The sequence below is a fragment of the Talpa occidentalis genome, unplaced genomic scaffold, assembly GCF_014898055.3.
Source record: "Talpa occidentalis isolate TD23 unplaced genomic scaffold, MPIMG_talOcc4v2.1 talOcc4.7, whole genome shotgun sequence".
In the NCBI taxonomy this organism is placed as follows: domain Eukaryota; kingdom Metazoa; phylum Chordata; class Mammalia; order Eulipotyphla; family Talpidae; genus Talpa; species Talpa occidentalis.
In genome coordinates, this window is record NW_023605083.1 from 109,209,433 (window position 1) to 109,232,263 (window position 22,831).

Sequence of the window (22,831 nt, forward strand, 5' to 3'; positions counted from 1 at the left end):
ACTAGGCTAGATTTCTATCACCAGACTACTGACATAATTTTTCATCTATGATGTGTATTGGAACTTTCAGACTCATTGTTTATACTCACTATTTTTCTCTAGATAATTGGCGAGAGATAGCAAAAGGGTCCTTAGCCTATTGAGTAGCCAAAAGCTTATTATGACAAGGGTTATTAATTTATGCCATCTTTACATAAAAAAAACAGTATTGAAAAAAATACTGGGTATTATAGACTACTGTAATTCATTGGTAAACAGTAGTATAAAAATTTTACCAAGTGCTTTATCATTTGTAAGGTAGTAGCATATAGATTAATTATTAAGGACACCAGCACTGGAGTCAGACGGGGTTCAAATCTTAGCACTTCTTACTTACAAACCCTTATTAATTATTGTCCTTTCCATTGTACTGAAACTGACCTTTTTTACCAAGAGAAGATAAAAATACTAAAGTGATTTGGCTGTAGCACCACTATGTCTGATATATGTTATAGACTCTTTCCTACCCATGTAAAGTGTCTCTCTAATGTTTCACATCCCTGTAGAATTCTCAGGTAAGCCAAGAAAGTTCTGTAGGAACCCTATGAGTAACATGGAACACATGTTTTATTTAGCAAATTACTTAATGGATCAGATACTCAGAACAACAGATAGTTACTTAATATAATTACCTGGATTAGTTTATCTAGTCTTTTCCCACAGTAGCCAGAACTGTCTTTCTCAAGTATGGCTTTGTTTTCATCAACTTCAGTTCTTTACTATAATGCCTCCCAATAGCCTATAAATCTAGTTAAAACTTCAATCATGGGATTCAGTGTCCTCTACCCATCTATTTCCCTAAATTTCCCCAGCCCTTCGCTCCACCTGACTGTATTATTATCATCATTATTATTTTCTGAATTCCAGCTCTAAAAATAAATGTGATCTGAGTCATACTGTTCCCAAAAGTCTTGTTTTAGTGCTTCAATTAAAAGGCTACTGCAACTGTTAGTTTGGAACAGAACATACAAAGATTTGCACAGAGAAAATGCTGCCAAAATTCTGGCTTTTCACCTGCTCTACTGTTGGATGTCAAATTCATGACATTTCGCCCCCAAATTTGGTAGGAGGGCATGATTATCCATTTCATGGTAGAAATGGCAACATCCTTTTGTCTTCAGCCTCCTCTCTCCATATGCTAGGAAACATATCATGCTTCTGTCAGCTTTGGATCAGAAATCTGAAGAGCTCATGGGGAGAAACTGTTGAAAAGCTTTTCATTTTTAAAGCTTTAAGTGTCATTTATTTTCTAAGTAGATATGAACTCTGCTCAGGAGTCCTTTTTTTTTTTTTTTGTCTCTGTATAGCCTCCTATTTAATTCCATGAGCTTTCCAAATCTTTCTCACATTCTTCAACTCCTTCTAGTTAAGCTACTGGATTTTAGTAAATGGTCTAATTTCCTGCTTCAAAGAAAATTAAGATATCAGGCCTGAATTCCTTCAATATATAACCACCCCCAACCCTCAATTTTCTTAATCTGTAGAGATTTACCTATATCTGCTACCATTTTCTCAGAGTACCTGTCTCTAGGACTCTGACTTCTCTTATCTTCAATTTCTTTTCTATTTGCTCTCTTCTTTTATCCTATAAATGCTCTGATCTAAAATTTCTTCATCCTAAAAAAAATAAATAAATAAAAGCAACTCTTTACCAAATGAAGCTTTTCCCTCAGACCACCATACTAGTCCCCTTACAACCAAATTGCCTAAGAAACTAAGTCTACACAGGCTCCTTTATGTTATTGCTCATTTTCCCTTACCCGATTATTTTTTTTCCTACTTACTAATGTAAAATATTTCCCTAAAATGTTACCAGTTATTTCCTATTTTTAAAATTCCATGCCTTTTTTTTTAACCTACATCTTACTCGACTTCTGCATCATTTGATTCATAGACACTTTACTCCTAGCAACCTACCCCTCTAATGTGTGATACCCCACTTCTGTATCTCTGATCCCATCTTCATTTTCATCTTCCAGATTTTCTTCAGTGGCTCTTTCACTTAATAATAGCACTAATTATCGTATGCTAAGACTGCCAGGCAAGGTTCTAAGTATGGGTATGTATATTTTACCATTAATACAAAAACTCCATGACTTAGGTACTTTTTACTATTCCCACTTTACGAGGAGCAAGTAGACACAGAAATTAATTCCCCACGGCCTACAGCTTGTGAAGTGGCAAAGCCAAGATAGAGACCAAGAAAGCATGGCTTCATGATGTTATTCTGCCTTCCAGGAGTCTCATCTTGGTGTCTCTCCACAGTATTTATTCTTCCTAATCAGTGTCATTCATGCCTATAATTTTGACTTTCTAAATCTGTCTATCTGTCTAACTTCACAGGTTGCTAATATTTTTCTCAAAATGGGATGAATCCCAATTTTTCTCCAACTTAGAGCTCTACTAAGCTCCACATCTGTGTTTCAATTGCATATGAATTATCTCTTCTCAACATCCCACAGGTACTTAGGATATAAAATATGTCCAGTATGAATTCATTATCTGCTCTATTCCTCATCCCCAAATTGCTGCTGCTTTTTTCAAATGCTTTATCATATTATTAGTCATACAAGTCAGAAACCTGGAAGTTGGTTTTCCTTTCCCCCCCACAAACTGTCATTTATCTCAGTTTATCCTCCTCTGTATCCCTATTTAGCATCCTCATCTCCGTAATAAACTGTATCAGCAGTCTCCTGAATAATCTCCCATCTAAGCTTTCTTTCCACCCCATCATTACAAATATATATACAAACATAATCACGAGGCCCTTCTGCTTATTCACCTGATGAAATCCAGGCTACCTACCCTCACATATAAAACACATAAGCCCTTTCATATTCTGAGCCAGCATGTATTTTGCCACTCCCACTCTGTCCTAGCATATTGTGCTTGCTGTTGTCCCTAAAACACCACGCCCTTTCAACAGACACTCTAGTGTTTGAAATCGCTACCTCTGCAATTTCCTTTCCTAAACAATAGCCTGCACTCAACAGTCACTGCCTCTAGGAAGTCTACCTGATTCTCTCTCAGACTGTCACTTCTTCAAAGACATTGATCCTCTGCATAGTTTTATGTTTAGAAACAAGAAAAGGAAGGTATCCTCAGTAAAGTTGGTCTTTTAACAAGCATTAAAGCTGCCTCAATATTCTGACAGACAGTAAGATTAAGAGAAGAGATCGTTGGTTGAAGTTGTCAAAAAATAATTCTACATAAGGATGTATTTTAGAAATGAGAAATTTCCTCTTTCCTTATTCCAGAGTTCTTAATAATGACCATAGTCTAACGTAAAGCTGACTCTCAGTTTTTTAGGAGGTACTTGCAGAATATTTTAGCTCGCTCGCTCTCAGCATTCTGCTACTCACATTTGGGCCACTTCACAGCTTGCCAGCACCTTCACCAAAAGTGGGAGGAACTTGCATCATTGGTGGAATAATCAATCCTTTGAAGTGTTAATTTCTGGAAATTTTTTGGTAACAATAAGGTAAATTTGGGAATTAAATGTGAATTGCACTTATCCATGTTATCCCTATGTCAAACTGCATTTTTTTAAGGCGTCAATGATTAAGTACTGCAATATATGTACATATCACCCATATGACACACAAATTGATTTATTCTTTTAAAAAATGAACTAAGATATGAAGTCAAAATAACAAACCCAGGTGCCAAAGATAAAGATACAATACTATAACTCAATTCTTTAAACTTATGCCCTTGCATTTTTGTGCATTCAACATAGCTATTAACCTTGTAAATTTTAGAGTGTCATTGACTTGCCCCTTTTTTTGAAGGATTTAGGTCCCAGGGAGACAGGTTCTTAAAAACCCCAGGGTTATCTGGCAAAGTACTATATTTTACATGTGGAAAGTAGTTTTCATCTAAAAAGCACAATTTTTTTCCTGTGAATTTTTTCTCTGATTTTTGTCATTTTTAGAATTCACTGAAAATAATTTGATGATAAAAGCAAAGTAAAATATGGGGGTTGGGAGGATATTGTCCATGCTCTGAAGAACACTAATTTAAGCGAAATATAATCCTGGATGAAATGAGGGTCACTGTGATTTTAAATAGAATTGATAGCAAATATTAAAGGCTTCCATTTTTTTTAAAAAAGGATAGAAACTATTAAGTTCTATATGTCTTAATATAGTTCCTTTTTAATAATGGAATTTGAATGAGTAGGTTGATTAAATAATTAAGCGGTATTATCCAGTTGTTATTTTAAACAAAATAAATAACCAAATGAATTGGTTTTTCCTACCAATAGCTCTGGAGACCGACAGACTTCCATTCACCCGCCAGGCACCAAACCAGACTACACAACCTCCAAGGGCCTCAATTCGCTGTTTTTCATCCTAAACAGCAATGCAACAAAAAGAAACAAATAACTGGATTCAGGATTAATTCATCTACTTTAACAGTAAATAGCAGATATAATATTTATCAGCTTCCTGGCAAGGTTCTATTTCTCCTTTAGAAGGTAGTCATGATTGCTGAGATAATAGTGATTAAATTAGAGTGAATCTCGATTAGTATCTAGACAACTGCCTTTCTATCAGGTGCCCTGATAGAACAAACTATACTTACCTCTCTGTCTGGTTTGTGTGGCTTCATTAGTTCAACAGCTTGGCCTTTTCTCACAAGCATAACCTGGGAATCACCTACCCAGGCCACATGTAACATGTTGCCTCTGATAAAAGTCACCACTCCCGTGGTCCCACATCTTAAGCTCTGAAAATAATTTAAATAAAACTAGAGTCAGTAAAATTAAGCAGACACCAAATTCTCATTGGGAAACAATTTATGATTAATACAAACTTTTCAAATGGGAGCTAGACTATTAATAACGATTTCACAATAGTGGTTCCTCTTTCTCAAAGTACTTGTATGGGCATATATGTATTTTTGTATATAAACACATAGATCCATCTGATCTGTGATATGCAAGGCAAGGATGATTATTAATTCCAATCTATATATAGGTAAAGGGCAGGTAAATGATTAGTACATAAAATAGAACAAATTCTTTTTCTTCCTAGTCTGGTGTTAAATCCACCTTATCAGTCCTTAGAATTAAGCTTTCCATATTCTGGTCTCTGAGGGCAAGAGTTCTAGCTTCACAAAATAACATAGAAAGCATCTGATTGGTATGCAACAAATGCTCCCATACTGTGGATATTAAGATAGGAGCCAAGAGATAACACATTCCCTAGAGTGCTGAGATACTTACATCTTTTTTAAAAATTGTATTCTCTATAGCAATTTTAGGGGCCTTTGCTTTTAGAACATTGTATGAAAAAAAATCTAACAGCCTAGAATTCCACTGTAGTCTCTCAGTACCACTGTACTTAAAGCTCTTGATACTACTGTACTAAAATGACATCCCCATTTGACATGAGTCACCACCAAATGAGCATGACTTTCTGTTACTAAGGACTTGGCCTAAATTAGAACATATGCGTCAAGGGTGGTAAAGGTCCCTTGTATCCAATGAGAAAAACAACTTCTCGTTTTCCCTATATAGGGAAAGTTTGTTAAAAATCCTCACCCACCAATAAAATGTCTTCCCACACAGGCTGTTCAAAAATTCAGCCCCCTGGAACACATGATAAAGACATTTCAGTGCTTATGCCCTGGAGAGAACAGGAGGCAGGACTGCTTCACAACAGGAATAGCAACTTTCTTCCCAGCAGTTAGCAGCACATGGAAGCACAAGAAGGAGAACAGTAACTGTTGACACAAACCTAAATTATTCAAGAGAACTATTGGAGGACTGACAGACATTAGGATCATTGGCAAAGCAAATGAAGTGAACATGGTTGAAAAAAACAACACAGTAGTTTTGAGGACACAGAGGAAAAGGGACAGAACAGAGGATGAAGAACAAGTGATTCCCTTATTTCACGTTGGTGATTGCAGATCACCTCTCAGATCTAGGGCTTGTCCTCAGAATGGTGACACCCAGGTCCAAGGCAGAAGCAAGCAAGTTCAGCCTTCAAGCGACCCTGGGAAGGTCTAAGGTCAAGGATTGTATTTAGTATATACAGACCCTAGTATATAGACCTTAGTAGATTTGCATATTAGTCTGAACCTTGGGAGGGTGGGGAGATATAGAATGTTTCCCTTGTATAATACCAAATAGTTCTAGTTTATTGCTTCATCCCGAGCCCCCATTATTGCTATGCAGCATAACTATGAAATAAAAGAAATGGACTAAAAAAAAAAAGAATGGATTAAATGATTACCCTGTTCTTTCCAAGTCCGTTTTTAAAAGAGTTAATGCTTAAATCACAAGGCAAGAGTTTTATTTTTCTATGGGTATATAATTCTGTAATTACTTTAAAAGCTCAAAAATTATTCTCTTTTGGCCCCCAGTTAGAAATGAACATAGAGTACTGTAGTTAATTACCAATGCCCAGAATGATAATTAAAATTTTTACTCTGAGATCTTAATATAGAGACCCTGTCATTCAGAGTAAAAATTGTAGGTCTGATTAACCTTAACAAAATAGGACACATGCTTTGACTTTTCCTGTAAGAGAAAATCAGTTTAAGGATCATCTAAGGATTCACTCTCTCCAAGCAAATTTTCCCTCAAGAGAAACACAGCAAAATACTGCCATCCCATTTAGAACCAAATATATGGAAGTAATCCCAGCTTCAGTTTCTTTTTTAGATTATTGTTTTAATCACCATACCCAGAGCTTGTTAGCCAAAGTCTGCTTAGAGAGATGGTCCTGGTGTGAACCTGACAGGCAATGATAAATAAGATAAATAAAATTCACCTGCCACATTTAGCTATGGATTGGCTTTCTAGAAAATTATAATCTGCAAGTTTCTATATATTGTATATCATGGCATCCTCATCAAAACTATTCTTAAAGAAGGAATTAGAACCACAATAGAATTCAATAGTGTGGATTAATAGTACAGTTTGGAAGAAACTTCAAATAATACCAGCCCCAAAAGAGAAAATTAAAAATAACTCTTTAACCACAGACCAAGTTAAGCTCAGCTAGTGCATCACAGGCTGGGATTTTTGAGAAAACAGCATACCTCCCTGGCAGCTTTCTGCACAAACCGCTCATCAGTGACCCGGAAAGCACGGCACAGGGCCTCGGCAGGATCATGGGGGAACATCTCCTGGCGTACTAAATTAACGTGCAGGTGAATGGAGGCATAAATGGCAGCGTCCACTCCCCCATGGCCATCAAACACTGCAAAATAAGCTTGTTCTTCCTGATCCTGTCATTAGAAACACAAACAGTTAAGGGAGTTAGGTGTTGCATGATTCAAATGAGTTAATCCCAGGCACTTTTGCCCATCTTCTTCCACCGTTTTTGTCCCAGATAAAACCATGTTTCAGGGCCTCCCGATGGTGCAGCGGGTTGAGCGCAGCGCTGTGAAGCTGTCCGCAGCCTCTGCAGCGCGGGTTCCATTCCCGGCCGGCCAGGGAGAATCCCACGTGGCGTGGCGGGGCAGACCTCTCCTTGTCTCACCCGCTGCTCCCCTCAGCAGCGCTTTTGGTCCGTCTGCCTGTTCTGTTCCCCGCTCTGTCTCTGGTGAATCCTCTCACTCTCCCACGCCTCTGGCCTGTACCCCAGTTCTTGTATAAATAAAATAAATTGTTAAAAAAATAAAAAATTATATATATGTTTAAAAAAAATAAAACAGTTTCCCTTTTCTGACATGCCTGATCAACTGCTAAAATACCTGCAATATTAGGGCATCTGTGTTTACACACCAGAACACTGGAACATATCATGCCCAATTAGCTCAGGCTTAAGTGCCCTCTATGTGAAGTTGTCTTGTACCATGGAAACCACCCACATACATTTGCTTCAAAATTGTTACAAGTTGTGGGGAGGGAGAGGGAAGGTACAAAGAAGGATTGAGTGAAAGCTGTTCTGGATTGAGAGTAGGTTTTTTTTCCCCCAAATGAAAGTAATCATAAAATTAGCAACTGAGAACAATAGGAAATAATTGGCCTTTCATCAAGCACATGGCCAATTATGTTAGGTTGTTTAAAATATATAGAGATATGAAAGCATATATATACGTCCAAACTATAAAACCTCCTTCATAAATCGCTCATGGTCATATTGAATTCTCACCAAAAATAATGTAAGAGTTTCTAAACTAGTTAGCTACACTCAAACCCAATTAGAAAATCAGATGCTCCAATGCCCAGTGACCCATGATCCAAGACTTGTCTTGTCCCATGATCCAAGACTTAATTCACATTTTCTTGTCTTGCTTGAAACTCTAAAGTAACTGTCAGAAGAGAATCTCCCAAACCTGTTCTTTGTCTTGACAAAGGAAGCCTAATCACAAGATACTTTTAAACCATTAAGTAGTCCTTTCTTCATCTCAAGTGTTCTCAGATCTAGCGCCTTTAGGAGTCTGTAACTCAAATGAATGCACTTTGATTCCTTGGGCTCCCTTTAGGCAACAATAGTATGTAATGATTTTCATTTCAAGTCTTTAACTTCTTTGAGTTCTAGGAGCTAGACTGAGAACAGGTCCTATGACTGATTCTTAAGTTGTATAATTTTCTTGTGCTCGTTTTCTCGGTGGGGGTGAGTTTCTTCTTGAAATTTGAAAGGACTACTAAAACAAAAGGTCTATTCATGCATTGACTAAGTTCTTTTTATGAATATATTATATTTATAAAAATACCAAACATAAATTCCATAGAGAAATAACACCTACATGCTATGAAACCTGTAGCTTTATAGACATCACTGACTTACTAATTTAATTTTATCAACACCATTTATAATATCATTGAAGATTACCTCATTAATCAGAACTGTCTAGAAAAAAACCCTGACATAGAATTTCTACTTGTACTAAAGCAGTATTCATTTTTAAACAACTCACTGGGCAGAATAAGGATGAAATTGAAAAACGAAACAGCATATGCAAGCAATTTTTACATAAATAAACTGATGTGGGATCATCACAAAGAGGGGAAGAGCAATAATACCTTTTAGGGGGCATGAGATTGTGATTTTAGATAGTGTGAAAAGATGGGAAGATGGGAAGGTGGGAAGATTCTTAATATAGCATCAAAAGAAACAGGAACCGAGTGCGAATCTCTTTTTAAAAATGTATGGCTGTTGCCAGAGGGGAGGAGGAGAATGGAAAAATGAATAGATGGGGTGAGTGACCTACAACTATGGTGATAGGTTAAGTGTGGTATATAAGGTGAAGCTGTATTCCATAGACTTACTTAGTATTGGAAAACAATGGTAAGTCAATTGAAAAATAAAATAGTACAGCTTCTTAAAAAATGCACTGATGTTTCCATGTTATGAAAATAATGTATGTTTATTTGGATAAATAAAGAAGTGTAAAGAAATAAAAATCCTCTATAATTCCACCATCCACATAAACCAGTCTTTTCTATACATATATATATTTTTTAATAAAATTAGGATCATATTGTACATAAAATGTTATAACCTGATTTTGGTCATTTACCACACTTAGCATTTCTCCTCTGTCATTAAGTACTACTCAAAGACATTAATAGATATAATCTATATCTTAGGAGTATATCATAATTACCATTTCCTATACTGTGATGATTTAGATAATTACCATATTTTTTTATTATTGACTGTATAAAAACATTTACATCGAACCATGTTAAGACTTTTCTGAATTTCTGTTTCCTTATAAAATTAAAAGTATAATTATCAGATCAAAGGGTGTGAAATTTTATAAATTTCTAAATATGTGGTGCCAAATTGCCCATAAAGCCTGTTTCACTATAGCACGATGCTCCTTCCCAAATTAGGCCTTTGGGTTGATTTTGAGGCAAAGTGAAAATGAACCTGGTCAACAAACAGCAATAATGTTCTCAAATCTGAGTATAATCGTCAAGTGGGTATAGTGATACGAGGACTGTTATCCATAAAGCAGCCCTTTGAGTTACATGAGTATGGTCATGGTAACAACTAGAAACAAAGATATGAGCTAATCTGTCTTTGTAATTTAAGCACAATTTACCAACCCACCATCTCTGCTGATCAGACCTTGACAGTGAGCTAAAATTTAAATTTAGCTGCTAATTGAATTAGAAACTAAACATTGTACCCTGTATAAATTACTACATTGTAATTTAAGTTACGAACTTGAGTGAAGAGGCAAGTGACAGGCAAAGGAAACAATCCTACTTCTGCTTATAATAACATAATATATTTAATAGAAAAAGAGGAAGATAACAAGAAAATGGTTATTAAGTTGACAAGGCTCATATGATCCAATTTGTCAGTCACAAAGATTCATGAAATGTAATTCCAGCTACTTTCCTATTTCAAACACCAAGATTTCAAAAAGAAAATCACATGAAATCAGAAAACTGCTTAGTCTTAAGTTTGTATTTTGTGTTGCTTCATCAACATAGTAATATGGGAACTTAATAAACACCATGTGATTATACTACAGAAATAATTTCACCTAAAAAACTGCTTAATTGAGTTATATTGGTTTTCTTTTGTGTGTATATGTTTATAGAATAGTTCTAGAAGGCTACACAAGAAACTGGCAACCTCCCTTGCTTTATGGAGAGTAAATGAATGAGGGAAGAGTTGAGAGAGATTTTTATTTTCCAGTTTTGAACCACGTGAGCGCATTACCTATTCAAAACAACATAAAATCGTTTCTTTTCTGTTGCCTAATGCAAGCAAATTTGTGCCACTTTGCCTTTAGTCCTACTCCAACCTATCAGAGAAACTATTAGAAGTTCTCCTTTTCTCACAGGACCATGAAGGTGATTGCTTTGTTTTTTAAATCTCATGACTCTTCAGAAGTGCCCTTTACCTCTAGGTTGAAGAGCATATTAAAGTCAGGAATGCAGACATGTTTGTCCTCCATTTTCCTGCGCATGTTTTTGATGGCATGGATTGATGTCTCATAATAAAGCTGGGGTCTCCTGCGGAGAGGGAAGTCTTTCACCCAGCTGCAGCAAATCTCATGTAGTTTGCTGAAGACAGAACGGGCCAATTTCACTGTCTCAATCTCTGTGAAAGAAACAGAAACCTCCAATGAAGAGCCTTGTAAAACTGCTTTTCACTTGCCTGCTTGGTAAAGACAGAAGTAGGTCACCTTAGTCAAGTTCCTCCTTAATAGAAGAATTTCTTCCTTCTCAAGAGAAATGAAATGTTGCTTCTGAAGAGAGAAAATGACAACCTATCTAGTATAAAATCATCAGCCAGCAACTGCCACTAAGATACTCTTATGTCATAAACAGAAAACCTCTGGCCAGAGCTGGATCTATTCCTAGACTGGATTTCTTCCAGCCTGTGAAATGCTATCTAGTTCAGAGCACTGGTTCCCTTTTGGCTGGCCTGTCATAGCTATCACTTGGAGAGCCAAGCTCCCTATGCTTAGAAGAATAATGAAATAGGAACAGCAGTTAACTAGCTAATTGGAATATGAGAGCCCTATGAAAATATGTATTTTCAAACTTAGAATAGAAATTTACCTTGATAACCATTTGTCTTTGTCCCTTTTTTCCTGGCCTCTTCTTTACCTCCTTCCAGTTCACTAACTTCTCCCCTATAACTGATTGTAATTCAGAACCAAATTAGGTGTTTTGATTGACAGATTTTTAATTAAAGACAAATAATAGTTTAGCCAATAGACTAAGAAATGAGTTAAAAGCTTTGTATCTCTCAAAGAAAAAAAAATGTACTTAAATTCTGTCTATGTGTGTGACCCTGGACAGAAAAAATGAGGTAGCAGTCAGAGAATTTGTTTGTTAGACTAGTAAGTCTACTACTTGACCTAGTAAGTGGAGTACACCAGCAGACTTCTGAGCCTGATTTGCCTCCCTTGATGGATGGACAAATGTATAAGTCTTTTAAGCAACACTGGCACTTGAGGGTATTTCACATAATTTGTACCCTGATTTGTATTCATAGAAGTATTTGTTAGTTTTATAATATTGTCTTTCCCATCCAAATATGCTCTGTGAAAATAAGGAATTTATTGCTTTGATCACTGCTGAATATTCAGTGTTTGGCACAAAGCTTGGCATATGGTAGCCTTTAATATATTTTTTAATGTAAAATTGAGCAAATCCTTCCACCTGTAAGCCTTATGATTCAAATCATGGAAGGAAAGACTAAAATGTAAGTGGGCCAAGTGATCCACAAATTTCCACTGTGGCACAGATATGCCCAGAAAGATGGAAAAGGAAAAGCAACTGAGTCTGACAGATTGCCAATGTCTTACTCAGTGAACATAGAGAAACTAGCTCAAAGGTAGTTAAAAAAATGTACTTAAATTCTGTCTATGTGTGTGACCCTGGACAGAAAAAATGAGGTAGCAGTCAGAGAATTTGTTTGTTAGACTAGTAAGTCTACTACTTGACCTAGTAAGTGGAGTACACCAGCAGACTTCTGAGCCTGATTTGCCTCCCTTGATGGATGGACAAATGTATAAGTCTTTTAAGCAACACTGGCACTTGAGGGTATTTCATCTCACATTAACTTTCCATTCAAGTTGTCCTCTACTGAAGTTGCAGCTCTTGAAATAACCAAGGGGAGGCGTCCCCGGTAGCGCAGCAGGTTGAGCACAGCACTGTGAAGCTGTCTGCAGCCTCTGCAGCGCGGGTTCAATTCCCGGCCAGCCAGGGAGATTGCCACATGGCGCGGCAGACCTCTCCTGTTGGCCAGGGAGATTCCCACATGGCATAGCAGACCTCTCCTGTTGTACCCGCTGCTCCCCTCAGCAGTGTATTTCGATCCATCTGCCTGTTCTGCTTCCTGCTATGTCTCTGGTGAATCCTCTCACCCTCCCTGCCTCTGGCCTGTACCCCAGCTCTTGTATAAAAATAAATAAATATTTTTTTTAAAAAAAAAAGAAATAACCAAGGGGAGATTAAGTTTTCTCAGGCCAGTATTTTAGAGGTTTCTTCTAGATCTCAGGCTTAAAAAAAAAGGCAAAGCTCTTAAAAAAAATCTTTTTTACTTTACTAAATCAGATATAGTTTGACAGCCTGGGAATATGTGTGCCAGATGGGCAATGGCTGTGCATGCCTCCTCTGATCTAGAACACAAATCCTAGAGAAGAGCAACTATATGTTCTAGAACAATCTGAAACTTGAATTTCTTTGTTTTTATTCCTAACCCTGCCTTTGCCTTAATCTGTGACTATATTTACCTGCTTTCTTATTTTAAAATTTTTTTTAAATGACTATGTTCCGAAAGCTGATCTCATGTTTTTTGTTGCTTTTTCTTCCCATTAACATAGCACCGGGTGGTAAGCCATGTTTTGTGACTTTGTTCCCTTTACATTTTTATATCACTGACAATCAAGGGTACATTTGAAAGAGAAAAGTCCAAAAGCAAATACAACCTCAAGGAGTGTACATAAGAGGGAAGCTGAGGCCAACGGACAATTCAACATTTTGATTGTTTTGAATAACTCCAATCTTTTTTTTTTTTTTAAGCAACAGTTGCCAGGAGCTGTCTCTTACAGCCAGCAGTTACCTACTTGTATTATTCCAACTCATCTAGTCTCTGCAGCAGTATAGTTTCCAAATATAGGTCCTACATTTGGGTGTGTGTTTGACTTATTCACAACAGAGGCTTGCAAAACAAAAGAATCCAGAAATCTTGAGGGAGAATGGGGTGAGATAAAACAAAGAAATGATATTATCAAGACAGTTCTCAGATACCATATAATATAAGCCCTTATGTCATTCTTTGTTTTGTGTATTACTCTTACATAGATCTGCACACTGTCCACCAAGGTAGCTATTAGCTACAGGTAGCTTTTAATTATTTTTTAATGCTTTCATCACATTTGCTTTATTTCAAGTGCTTAACAACTACACGTGGCTAGTGGCTACCACTTTGGACAATGCAGGTAGAGAACATTTCCATCACTGCTCTATCAAGGCAGCACTGGTCTAGACATATTAAATTGATTATAGGAAGCAATGCCAGCTTCCTCTAATACACAGTAAACCTCTAGATTTTGTCATGACCCTTCCCAGTTGCTCCTTCCCGTTACACTTTATTCCCACTATCTATTACAATTCTCAATTTTGTAATGATAGATAATATTTATTGGATATTTACTATATTCTACATATCTTGAACATTTCACAAGCAGGTAAAACCATTATAAATCCGAGGTATATCTGACTAAAATCATGCTCTTCATTTCTCAATTAACAATCAGACAATGTATCAAGTTGTACTTGATTAGTCGTCTTAGTACAGTACCTAGCAAATAACAGGAGCTTATTATATGCTTATTAAATAAATAAATATGCAAACTGTTATATAAATTAACCACTAAAATATTAAAATATTTGTATGATTCTTGATCATTTATTCTGCTTCACTGATTGCTCCATCTGTTTCTGCAATGGTGCTATTCTTTCAAAACTACAATAACTTTATATTTTAAAAACAAGATAACTAGCTTTCCTATCATTCATAATTTTAAAAGATGTCACTTTGGTAATTTCACATGCTTTTTGTTTCAAATGAATTTTCCAATTATTTTGCCAAGTTTGGAGCGGGGAGGAATGATCTACAGCCATTGTGTTTGGGATCACAGTGAATTTACTGATTTAGAAAAATTTACTTTTTTCCTATTGAATCTTATCCAGGAACAAGTTATAGTGTTTCGTTAATTTAAATCCTTTTTTTTTAAAGATTTATTTATTTATGCACACAAGAGCTGGGGTACAGGCCAGAGATGTAGGGGGTGAGAGGATCCACCAGACACAGCGTGGGGAACATAACAGGCAGACTGACCAAAATACACTGCAGAGAGGAGCAGCAGACGAGACAGGAGAGGTCTGCCTCACCATGTGGGTTTCTCCCTGGCTGGCCGGGGATCGAACTCGTGCTGCAAAGGCTGTGGATTGCCTCATAGTGTGGTGCTTAACCCCTTGCGCCACCAGGGAGGGAGGCCCTAATTTAAATCCTTTTTATTTTAACATATATCTTTCATTTTTCTACATTATTCCAAGTTTTTTAAATTTATTTGCTATTTTGAGTCAGAACTTTGCTTTAATGTGTTACATGCCAGCTAGCAAACGTTCCTCTTTCTACCAAGGATATTTCCTTTTCTGTACTCAATCCATGTGCATTTAAGGGTAAAACACGTGATTCAGGTCTAGGAAATTAGAGAATCAAATTTCTTTGGTAATGGTGATTGGTTCAGGAATGGGAAATAAATTGGGCTATTTAGAGTGAATCTTGTCACTCAGCAAGTAAGTAAAGTTGCTCATATTTTCCTGTTTGATTTGAACTTGGGTAGCTGAAGACCTGGTGCTCCTAGCAATCATCTTGCCACCACATGGAGCCTGAAAATAAAATCAAAATGAAAGAAGTACAGATGAGAGTTGGAGAAATGCCAGACTCTGATGCAATATGTGAAGAAGTCTTGAATCTAGCTGTGTAAACCTTACTGTGAAGGGTAGCCTAGCCTGTAAATTCAGTTTTACTGAAGCCAGTTTGAGTTATGTTAGTGGTCACTTGTAACCAAAAGCTTCCTGAGTATATATACATTATGCATAAAGGCTAGGTTTGGGTTTGAATTGAATATTGTCCTACAATAGGACAAAAGCTGTCCCACATTGACCAAAGTGTATCAACCTAGTTCAACTTTATTAAGTATATTTTTGTTTGTTTGTTTGTTTTTAAAGGGATACAGTCTTTTTTTTTTTTTTTTTAAAGATTTATTTATTTATTTATACAAGCACCTTGGTACAGTCAGAAGCGCGGGAGGGTGAGAGAATTCACCAGAGCCAGAGTGGGGAGCAGAGCAGGCAGAAGGACTGAAGCACACTGCTGAGGGGAGCAGCGGGCGGCAGGAGAGAACTGCGCGCCATGTGGGACCCTCCTCCTGTGGCCGGGGAGCAGCCAGGGATGGAACCAGCGCTGCAGAGGCTGCAAGCAGCTTCGCAACCCAGCGCTCAACCGCTGCGCCACCGGGGAGGCCCTTATTAAGTATATTTTTTTAAAAATTAGGAATAAATACTGAATTTTATCAAATGCTTCTCTGGTGACTTTAGAGATTATTCTGTTTTTTTTTTTTTCACCTATTAATATATAAATTATGCTAGTAGACTTAGATAATTTTGTTTTGTTTACTACTGTTTTCCCAACACAGTGCTATACATATGGCAGATCCTCAATAAAATACTCATCGACTAAATTAACTGTTATACTCAATATACAAATATTTTTACTTAAGATTTTTTTATGCTAATTACTAATAAGATCTCTCATTTCCTTTTTTAGTCTTGTTTTAGGAAGGTTTTGGTATCCATGTTATGCTATGCAAGTCTCTCATCTTTCTCGATACAATTGAATAATTAAACAAACATTGAAATTACCCGTTTTTGATCATTTGTTCACCTATAGAATTACCTATTCCTTGTCCTTTTGGGAACACTGCCCCTTGAGAATTTTCTTATCTCTTTCTTAGGTAAAGTTTGTTAAATTATATTCTTCTAGAATATACTCAAATTTTCAAATTTATTTACATAAAAGTTTTAGGACTCTTTTAATTTCCTCTGCACTAGTGATCTTTATTTACCCCTTCTTTTCATTTTTCACATTGGGATACTTTAAGTTGATTTTAAATTTTCTGGACAGGCATTACATCTAGCAAACGTACCAACACATACAAGGTAATTAGGAAACAGGTTAGGGATGATATAAACATAAAAAGAACTTTAAGAATTTTTGTGTGTTTTTGGAAACAAGGAGAGAAAAAAGGCACTGTAGGCCAGTGGTAGCAGGTCTTATTCAGTATGCTGATTTCCCACTCTGATGTATGATAAACACAAAATATGTCCTGTAGATTGACCTCAGTGCAGTTCAAACTGAGTGATTTGAATTAAATAGATTAAGGACTTGCAAAAAGTTTAGAATTATAATAGTTAATTCTGAGTCACAGCAATGACATGGAGACATTAGTAGGTATACTCTTGGAAAAGCAAAAAATCAAAATTACCAATAATATCCACCAAATGAAAAATCTTTCATTTCACTCTTGCTATCTTATGGGGGTTCATAAGATCTTCCAAAGTAGGCACATTGGGGAACACTTCAATCTTGCTACGTTAAGTATTCTCCTTCTGCAGGGAATGGTGTAGAACATCAGTATATAAATAATTGCTGCTTGAAATGGAAAAATAAAATAAAAAAGGGTGCGAAAAAGAGAAAATTGTCCAAAGTAGCATTCCACCCCCTCACAGCTGTAAATTACTCATCAGTCGTTAATGTCACTGTACTGAGCTGGAGCTGAGTCAGCCACCACCCTGGCTGCAGTGAAGCAGAATTTAATATCCCTCATCTTTTCATTACAAGGCTTTTACTTCATGCATCAGTACCAGAGGAAAGACCAATGTTTTGTAGCAGGAATTCCATCCAACTTGACTCTGGAACAATTTGGTCCAAGTGATTCAATTACTCTCAGTAAAAACAAGCAGAGGAATCCCTTCCTTGCCAATTTTCTGTCAAAAATGATCTAGAGAAATAATGGAAGAATAGGAATGTTTACTTTTATATCTGCCTCATATTCTCTGGAATTTAGTTACTCTGATTCATTAATACATGCTTCGCTCCTAAATTCAGCACCATGTTTAAAGACAAACGCTTAAAATAGAACAAATGGAATGAAATATTAAAATTCCTTAACAATTTTGAGAAGTAATCCCCCCTAAATTTTACAATATCTGTATTTCTTTAGAAATTGTCAGATATACTCACTACATTGTGAAAGCCTCATAATTTTGCCTAGAAAAAAGAAGTACGGTAATCCATGCAATTAAGTTATATTACATAATTGCCATAAGGAACTCTAGTTATTTAGTGGTAGAGATATAATAATGAGAAGTTTTGTTACAAATGATTTCTTGAATTTTTACTTCTAATTTTTTCCTTGGATTCCTTAAGCTAAAATTTTTAAATAAGTTTTGCTAAAACTTCTTCCACTCATCTTTTCTATTGTATCTTCACATTTCTTACTTTAGTCTTTCCATTTACCTAGGTATTATGTATGATAATGTCCTCTTATGATAGTCCCCAGCTCTAATTACCTTCACATATTTTCAAATTTTACATTTTTTTCTTCTCCCCCTCCTTTTATTGATTAGTTTGGGAAAAAAAGTTTTGCATTCTTTTTCCTTGCTACCACTATAAAATCAACCAATGGATAAATGTATGTTGCAAACATTTTGTACAAATCACTACACAAGGAGATTGTAATATTTTAAAAGAAATAACGCAGAAAGGTGACTCACCCACTGTCCCTTCTGTGCCATCCGTTTCCTTTGGGATATAATGTGCAGATAGATCACTCTGAAGGACTTCATCTGATGTGGCTCTGGCTAAAGCAGCAGCCAAAAAGGAAGGGCAATTACTGAAAGAGAAAAAATAAAAAGGCTGTTTTTAGCAAGATTTAGGAAACAATGCATTTAACATTATTAATAATTACTTATAATTATTAACATTTTCTCAAATAATATTATACCTTTAAACAATATCAGCATATATTTATTAAGTGCATGTTATCTGCTAGGTACTCTGCGTATATTGGTGAAAAACACAGACATGGCCCCTAACTTAGTGAGGTTTACAATCTAGTCAGGGAGACAGATGATAAATACAACAAATAGGGTATCATTTAAAATTAGGCTGAAGTTTTTTAAAGGAAACAAGCAAAATACGAGAGGAGGCTATCTACTTGTAATGATCAGGAGTGCCATTCCTTGAAGGATGAGAAAGATTCAATTTTGTGGGGGTGAGGTAGTTGGAAGAAAATACTTCGAGCAGAGAAAATAGTATGTGTAGAGATCCTTTCCAAGAGCTTGGCATGTTCAGGGAACTGAAAGAAGCCCAGAAGAGAGGAAGTATAGTGGGTGAGGGAAAAGTTGCAAGGAATAAGGTCAGATGCACTGGCAAAGACTGATTATATGGATTTTTGAGACCATGGTAAGGAATTCAGACTTTCCTCAGAAGTGTAGTGGGAAGTCATTAAAGATTGTGAACAAGAGAGCGCTATAACTGGAGACACTAATTCAAATACCACTTTGCTGTGTCAAGGGAAACTGAAAGGGGCAAGAATAAAAGAGGGTGACCAATAAGAAAGATTGGGATCTAGGCCAGAGGTGGGGCGACAGGTGAAAGGATTCCCCAGAGACAGAGTGAGGAACAGAACAGGCAGATCTACTAAATACACTGCTGAGGGGAGCAGTGGGCGAGTCAGGAGAGGTCTGCTGCTCCATGTGGTTTAGCTCCCTGGCCAGGGATCGAACTCATGCTGCAGTGGCTGCTGACAGCTTCATAGTGCTGAGACTTAACCCCCCCTGAGCCACGAGGGAGGCCCCAAGAATTTTTATTTCTAACAAATTCCCAGATAATATCCATTTACTGGTCTGCATACCACAGTTTGAGCACCATTTGGATTAGGTAAAAACTGGGTGATGAGGGTAAAAAGCATATGGGCGGGGGAGGAAGGAAGAAAAGAAATTATTGTAGATATGAAACAGTCATATTCACCAATAGTAGCACTGTCCGATAGTGCTAAGAGATGACTAGAAGGTTGGGCCAATTTTTAAATGATACCAGTCTTTCTGGTTGTGACTTTCTTCACCATTTATATTCACGTGCTGGAACATGTGTAGGTATAAAAAGAGTTGTCTAGTTTATCAGGATTTGGGGTTTTGCTAGGTGAGTACTATAAAGTGAAGAAGAGATGGGGAATTAAGCATCTGTTTTTAAGAATGTGATTACAGTGTTGGACCAAGGACTCTAAGTTAGCTAAGAAAAAAAAGAACAGACATGAAATGCAAATAAATGTAGTGTAAATTTAATGAAAGAATTGTGGTGGGAGTACTTGGGCACATAACCTAGAAGGACAGAATGTTGTAGTCTGAGAGCAGGATACTTGTATATACAGTTTTGGAGTTGGTACAGTTTTTTGTGATAACAAGGTTTAGGTGAGAAAGCAAGTGTTTTACAATCAGATAAAATGGTAATGTTTACATTCTAAATACCCAAGGAAAAAAACTTAATGTTCTATATCATTCATCAGATTTTTTTCGATTATAAGTTATGATTCATTCATGGGTAATGAAATCAATTTATGAATTGTGACCAGCATTTTTTAAGAAAGGAAATAGATAGGGTAAATGAATTAAGGCTAGGAATTCCAGGTGTGTGTGTGTGTGTGTGTGTGTGTGTGTGTGTGTGTGTGTGTGTGTGTATATACTGAATTCAGATTATGATGAAAAATATTTTGAAAGTCACTGACCTTTAGCGATTAAGAGATTAATTAATAACATCTCTTGAAATTCAAATGCTTTCAAGTATCACCATATCATCTTTCTTAGGATTGAACTCTTAGGTTAATTGACTCTTGATGAGTCAAAATTTTTCTTCATAGACCTAAACTCTGTCGATATTGCTTGTTTATCTTTTGCCTAAGTAGACTTTTAGTATATACTTTTAATACCTACTTGATCCTTTTACTTGTTTCTAAATTTATATTTTAAAAATCACCTGAAAACCTTTATTGTAATCTTGTGCCCCAGTATTTTTTTTTAAAGGGTATCTTTTGCATAATTTATTAAACTATCTGGACCTAGGTTCACCAAAGGTAGAGAAATAAGGCAAAAACCCTTAGTCTCATTAATGTGTCATCTGTAATACATTTTTAGTCACAGTTAATGTAATTTTTTACTTTTTGTCAGACAGAATGAAAATATTTTCAGTGAAGTAGGGAGGAGGATTAGCTGACTAATAGCTAGATATAAAACATCAAGCTAGACACTTCACCCACATCAGCTATTTCTACATGTCAGAAAGCTGTAACACTTAGCATGAATAAGTGCTTATGATTTTGACTCTGAAGTGAAAGTGATTATTTTTGAAAAATCAGAATTGCAAATATATATATATATATTTTAAATGATTTATTTATTTATTTATTTATTTATACAAGCACTGGGTACAATCAGAAGCGCGGGAGGGTGAGAGAATTCACCAGAGCCAGAGCGGGGAGCAGAGCAGGCAGAAGGACCCAAGTACACTGCTGAGGGGAGCAGCGGGCGGCAGGAGAGGTCTGCGCGCCATGTGGGACCCTCCTCCGGTGGCCGGGGAGCAGCCGGGGATTGAACCGGCGCTGCAGAGGCTGCGGGCAGCTTCGCAACCCAGCGCTCAACCACTGCGCCAGCGGAGAGGCCCTGCAAATATATTTTAAAATACAGTTACATGAGAAGTATTTGATACGACTCAAGTAAAAGCATATCATTAAAATTTGTCACTTTAAAGAGAATTACCAAGAGTAATGACAATAACAAAGCAAATGGATTTCTTTCACAATTTCTCATACAATGCTTAAAAGATCCCTATTTAGAAGGTTTTAAAGTTTGGCAAATGTATTAATAGCAAATATCTGAGGAGGGTCAATACTCAATGGCAGTTAAGAGAACTGGAGTTTTATTTTTTCTTTAATTTTTTTTTATTTTAACATTTATCAATTTTTTTTACATTTTTTTAGACTATATTTGCTTCCCCCCACCCTCTCAGATTGAGTCCCCACAGAATTTCCTTCCCCAAGGCACCAGCGCACCATCGCCACATTCTCCTGTGCTCCTCCCTCCCTGCCTCTCACCCCTCCCCCTCCTCCTCCCCTGCAGGATGTCTCTTTACAATTCTCTGTTTTTGCTTTGTTGTGGTTTGTACTGTAATTGTTATTTTTTTTACACTGATGTCCTATTTGGAGAACTGGAGTTTTTAATGAGAACTGGGGTTATACTTTGAGAACATTGCTGGAGTAAAGCATGATTAAAAATTTTTAACTGTTGTATGTGTCATTCGGGGGGAATTAACTCTTTTATAGTCAAATTAATCTCGTTAGACCCCTCAAATACCGTCCAAGAACAATTCTTTGCTATTTATATAAACCGATATTTCTGAAGTGCTTCCTATTACTATTTCAAGCAATTCAGTCCTGAGAACAAAAGGAAATGTGTTTTCACGCATACCAAAGTAGAGTTTATATATTCATAGATCCTTGTCTAGTTTATAAGTTATATATGTTACATGCATAGATGTTACATATATGTTATATATGTTATATGTTATATATGTTACATGCATAAAACCTTTTGAAGCATTAATTAGGAGTCAACTTTAGTTGCATGAAAAACATACTTCATTAAAGCTATTTATCTTAATGAATACAATGCACATTTGAATTTCTGTGTATACTGACTTTCTCAATGTTATATATTGGAAAGCAGAAATGCAGGTTCTATTAAGCTTTGTAAATAACACTATAAGCAAAGCATGGGTTCTTGCTTTTAGCTAATATGTATTCTTCAGACACACAAAAATCATGCAAAACTCACGTCCATGAATGAATCTATTCTTCCCTACTTGTTCTCAGGGAAGCTCACATTGGCTAGTGTCATCAAAGTATTTATGGGGGGCAGGGATGTCAATCTTGACTCTTCAAGATTAACCACAGCCCAAAACATGTTTTGTGGAAGATTTTGAGTTATAAAAATACAAATGCATTTTAATGACCTTTAATAGTTCAGGATTTATCAACATTTACACAAATTATTTTATCTTAAATCAGTCTTTTCCCAAGTTAGATATTTAAAAGACTGTACCATAGTATGTGGGAGCAGTTTTTAAAGATGAGGTAGAAGTTAAATTCCTGTTACAGCTGAATGTTTTTGTCCCCCTAAAATTCGTATGTTGAAATTCTAACCCCCAATGTGCTGATATTTGGA

At 36.3% G+C, this 22,831-nt stretch overlaps 1 protein-coding gene across 7 annotated transcripts in view; it reads right to left on the reverse strand.

The window, feature by feature from the left end:
• Positions 1–22,831, reverse strand: part of PPM1E (protein phosphatase, Mg2+/Mn2+ dependent 1E) — a 106,537-nt gene that overhangs the window by 6,440 nt on the left and 77,266 nt on the right. For 3 of the 7 annotated variants that reach the window (XM_054689172.1, XM_054689168.1, XM_054689169.1), the window contains 5 exons: positions 18,329–18,447; positions 10,870–11,069; positions 7,096–7,284; positions 4,627–4,770; positions 4,301–4,394 (listed from right to left, as the gene is read on the reverse strand). In XM_054689172.1, the coding sequence (XP_054545147.1) occupies positions 4,301–4,394; positions 4,627–4,770; positions 7,096–7,284; positions 10,870–10,935 (493 nt within the window). In that variant the 5' untranslated portion in view covers positions 10,936–11,069; positions 18,329–18,447. Of the gene's footprint in view, positions 1–4,300; positions 4,395–4,626; positions 4,771–7,095; positions 7,285–10,869; positions 11,070–11,533; positions 11,614–17,037; positions 17,162–17,416; positions 17,554–18,328; positions 18,448–22,831 lie in introns of those variants that run through there. The other 4 variants (XM_054689170.1, XM_054689171.1, XM_054689173.1 and 1 more) reach the window with 4 other exon arrangements.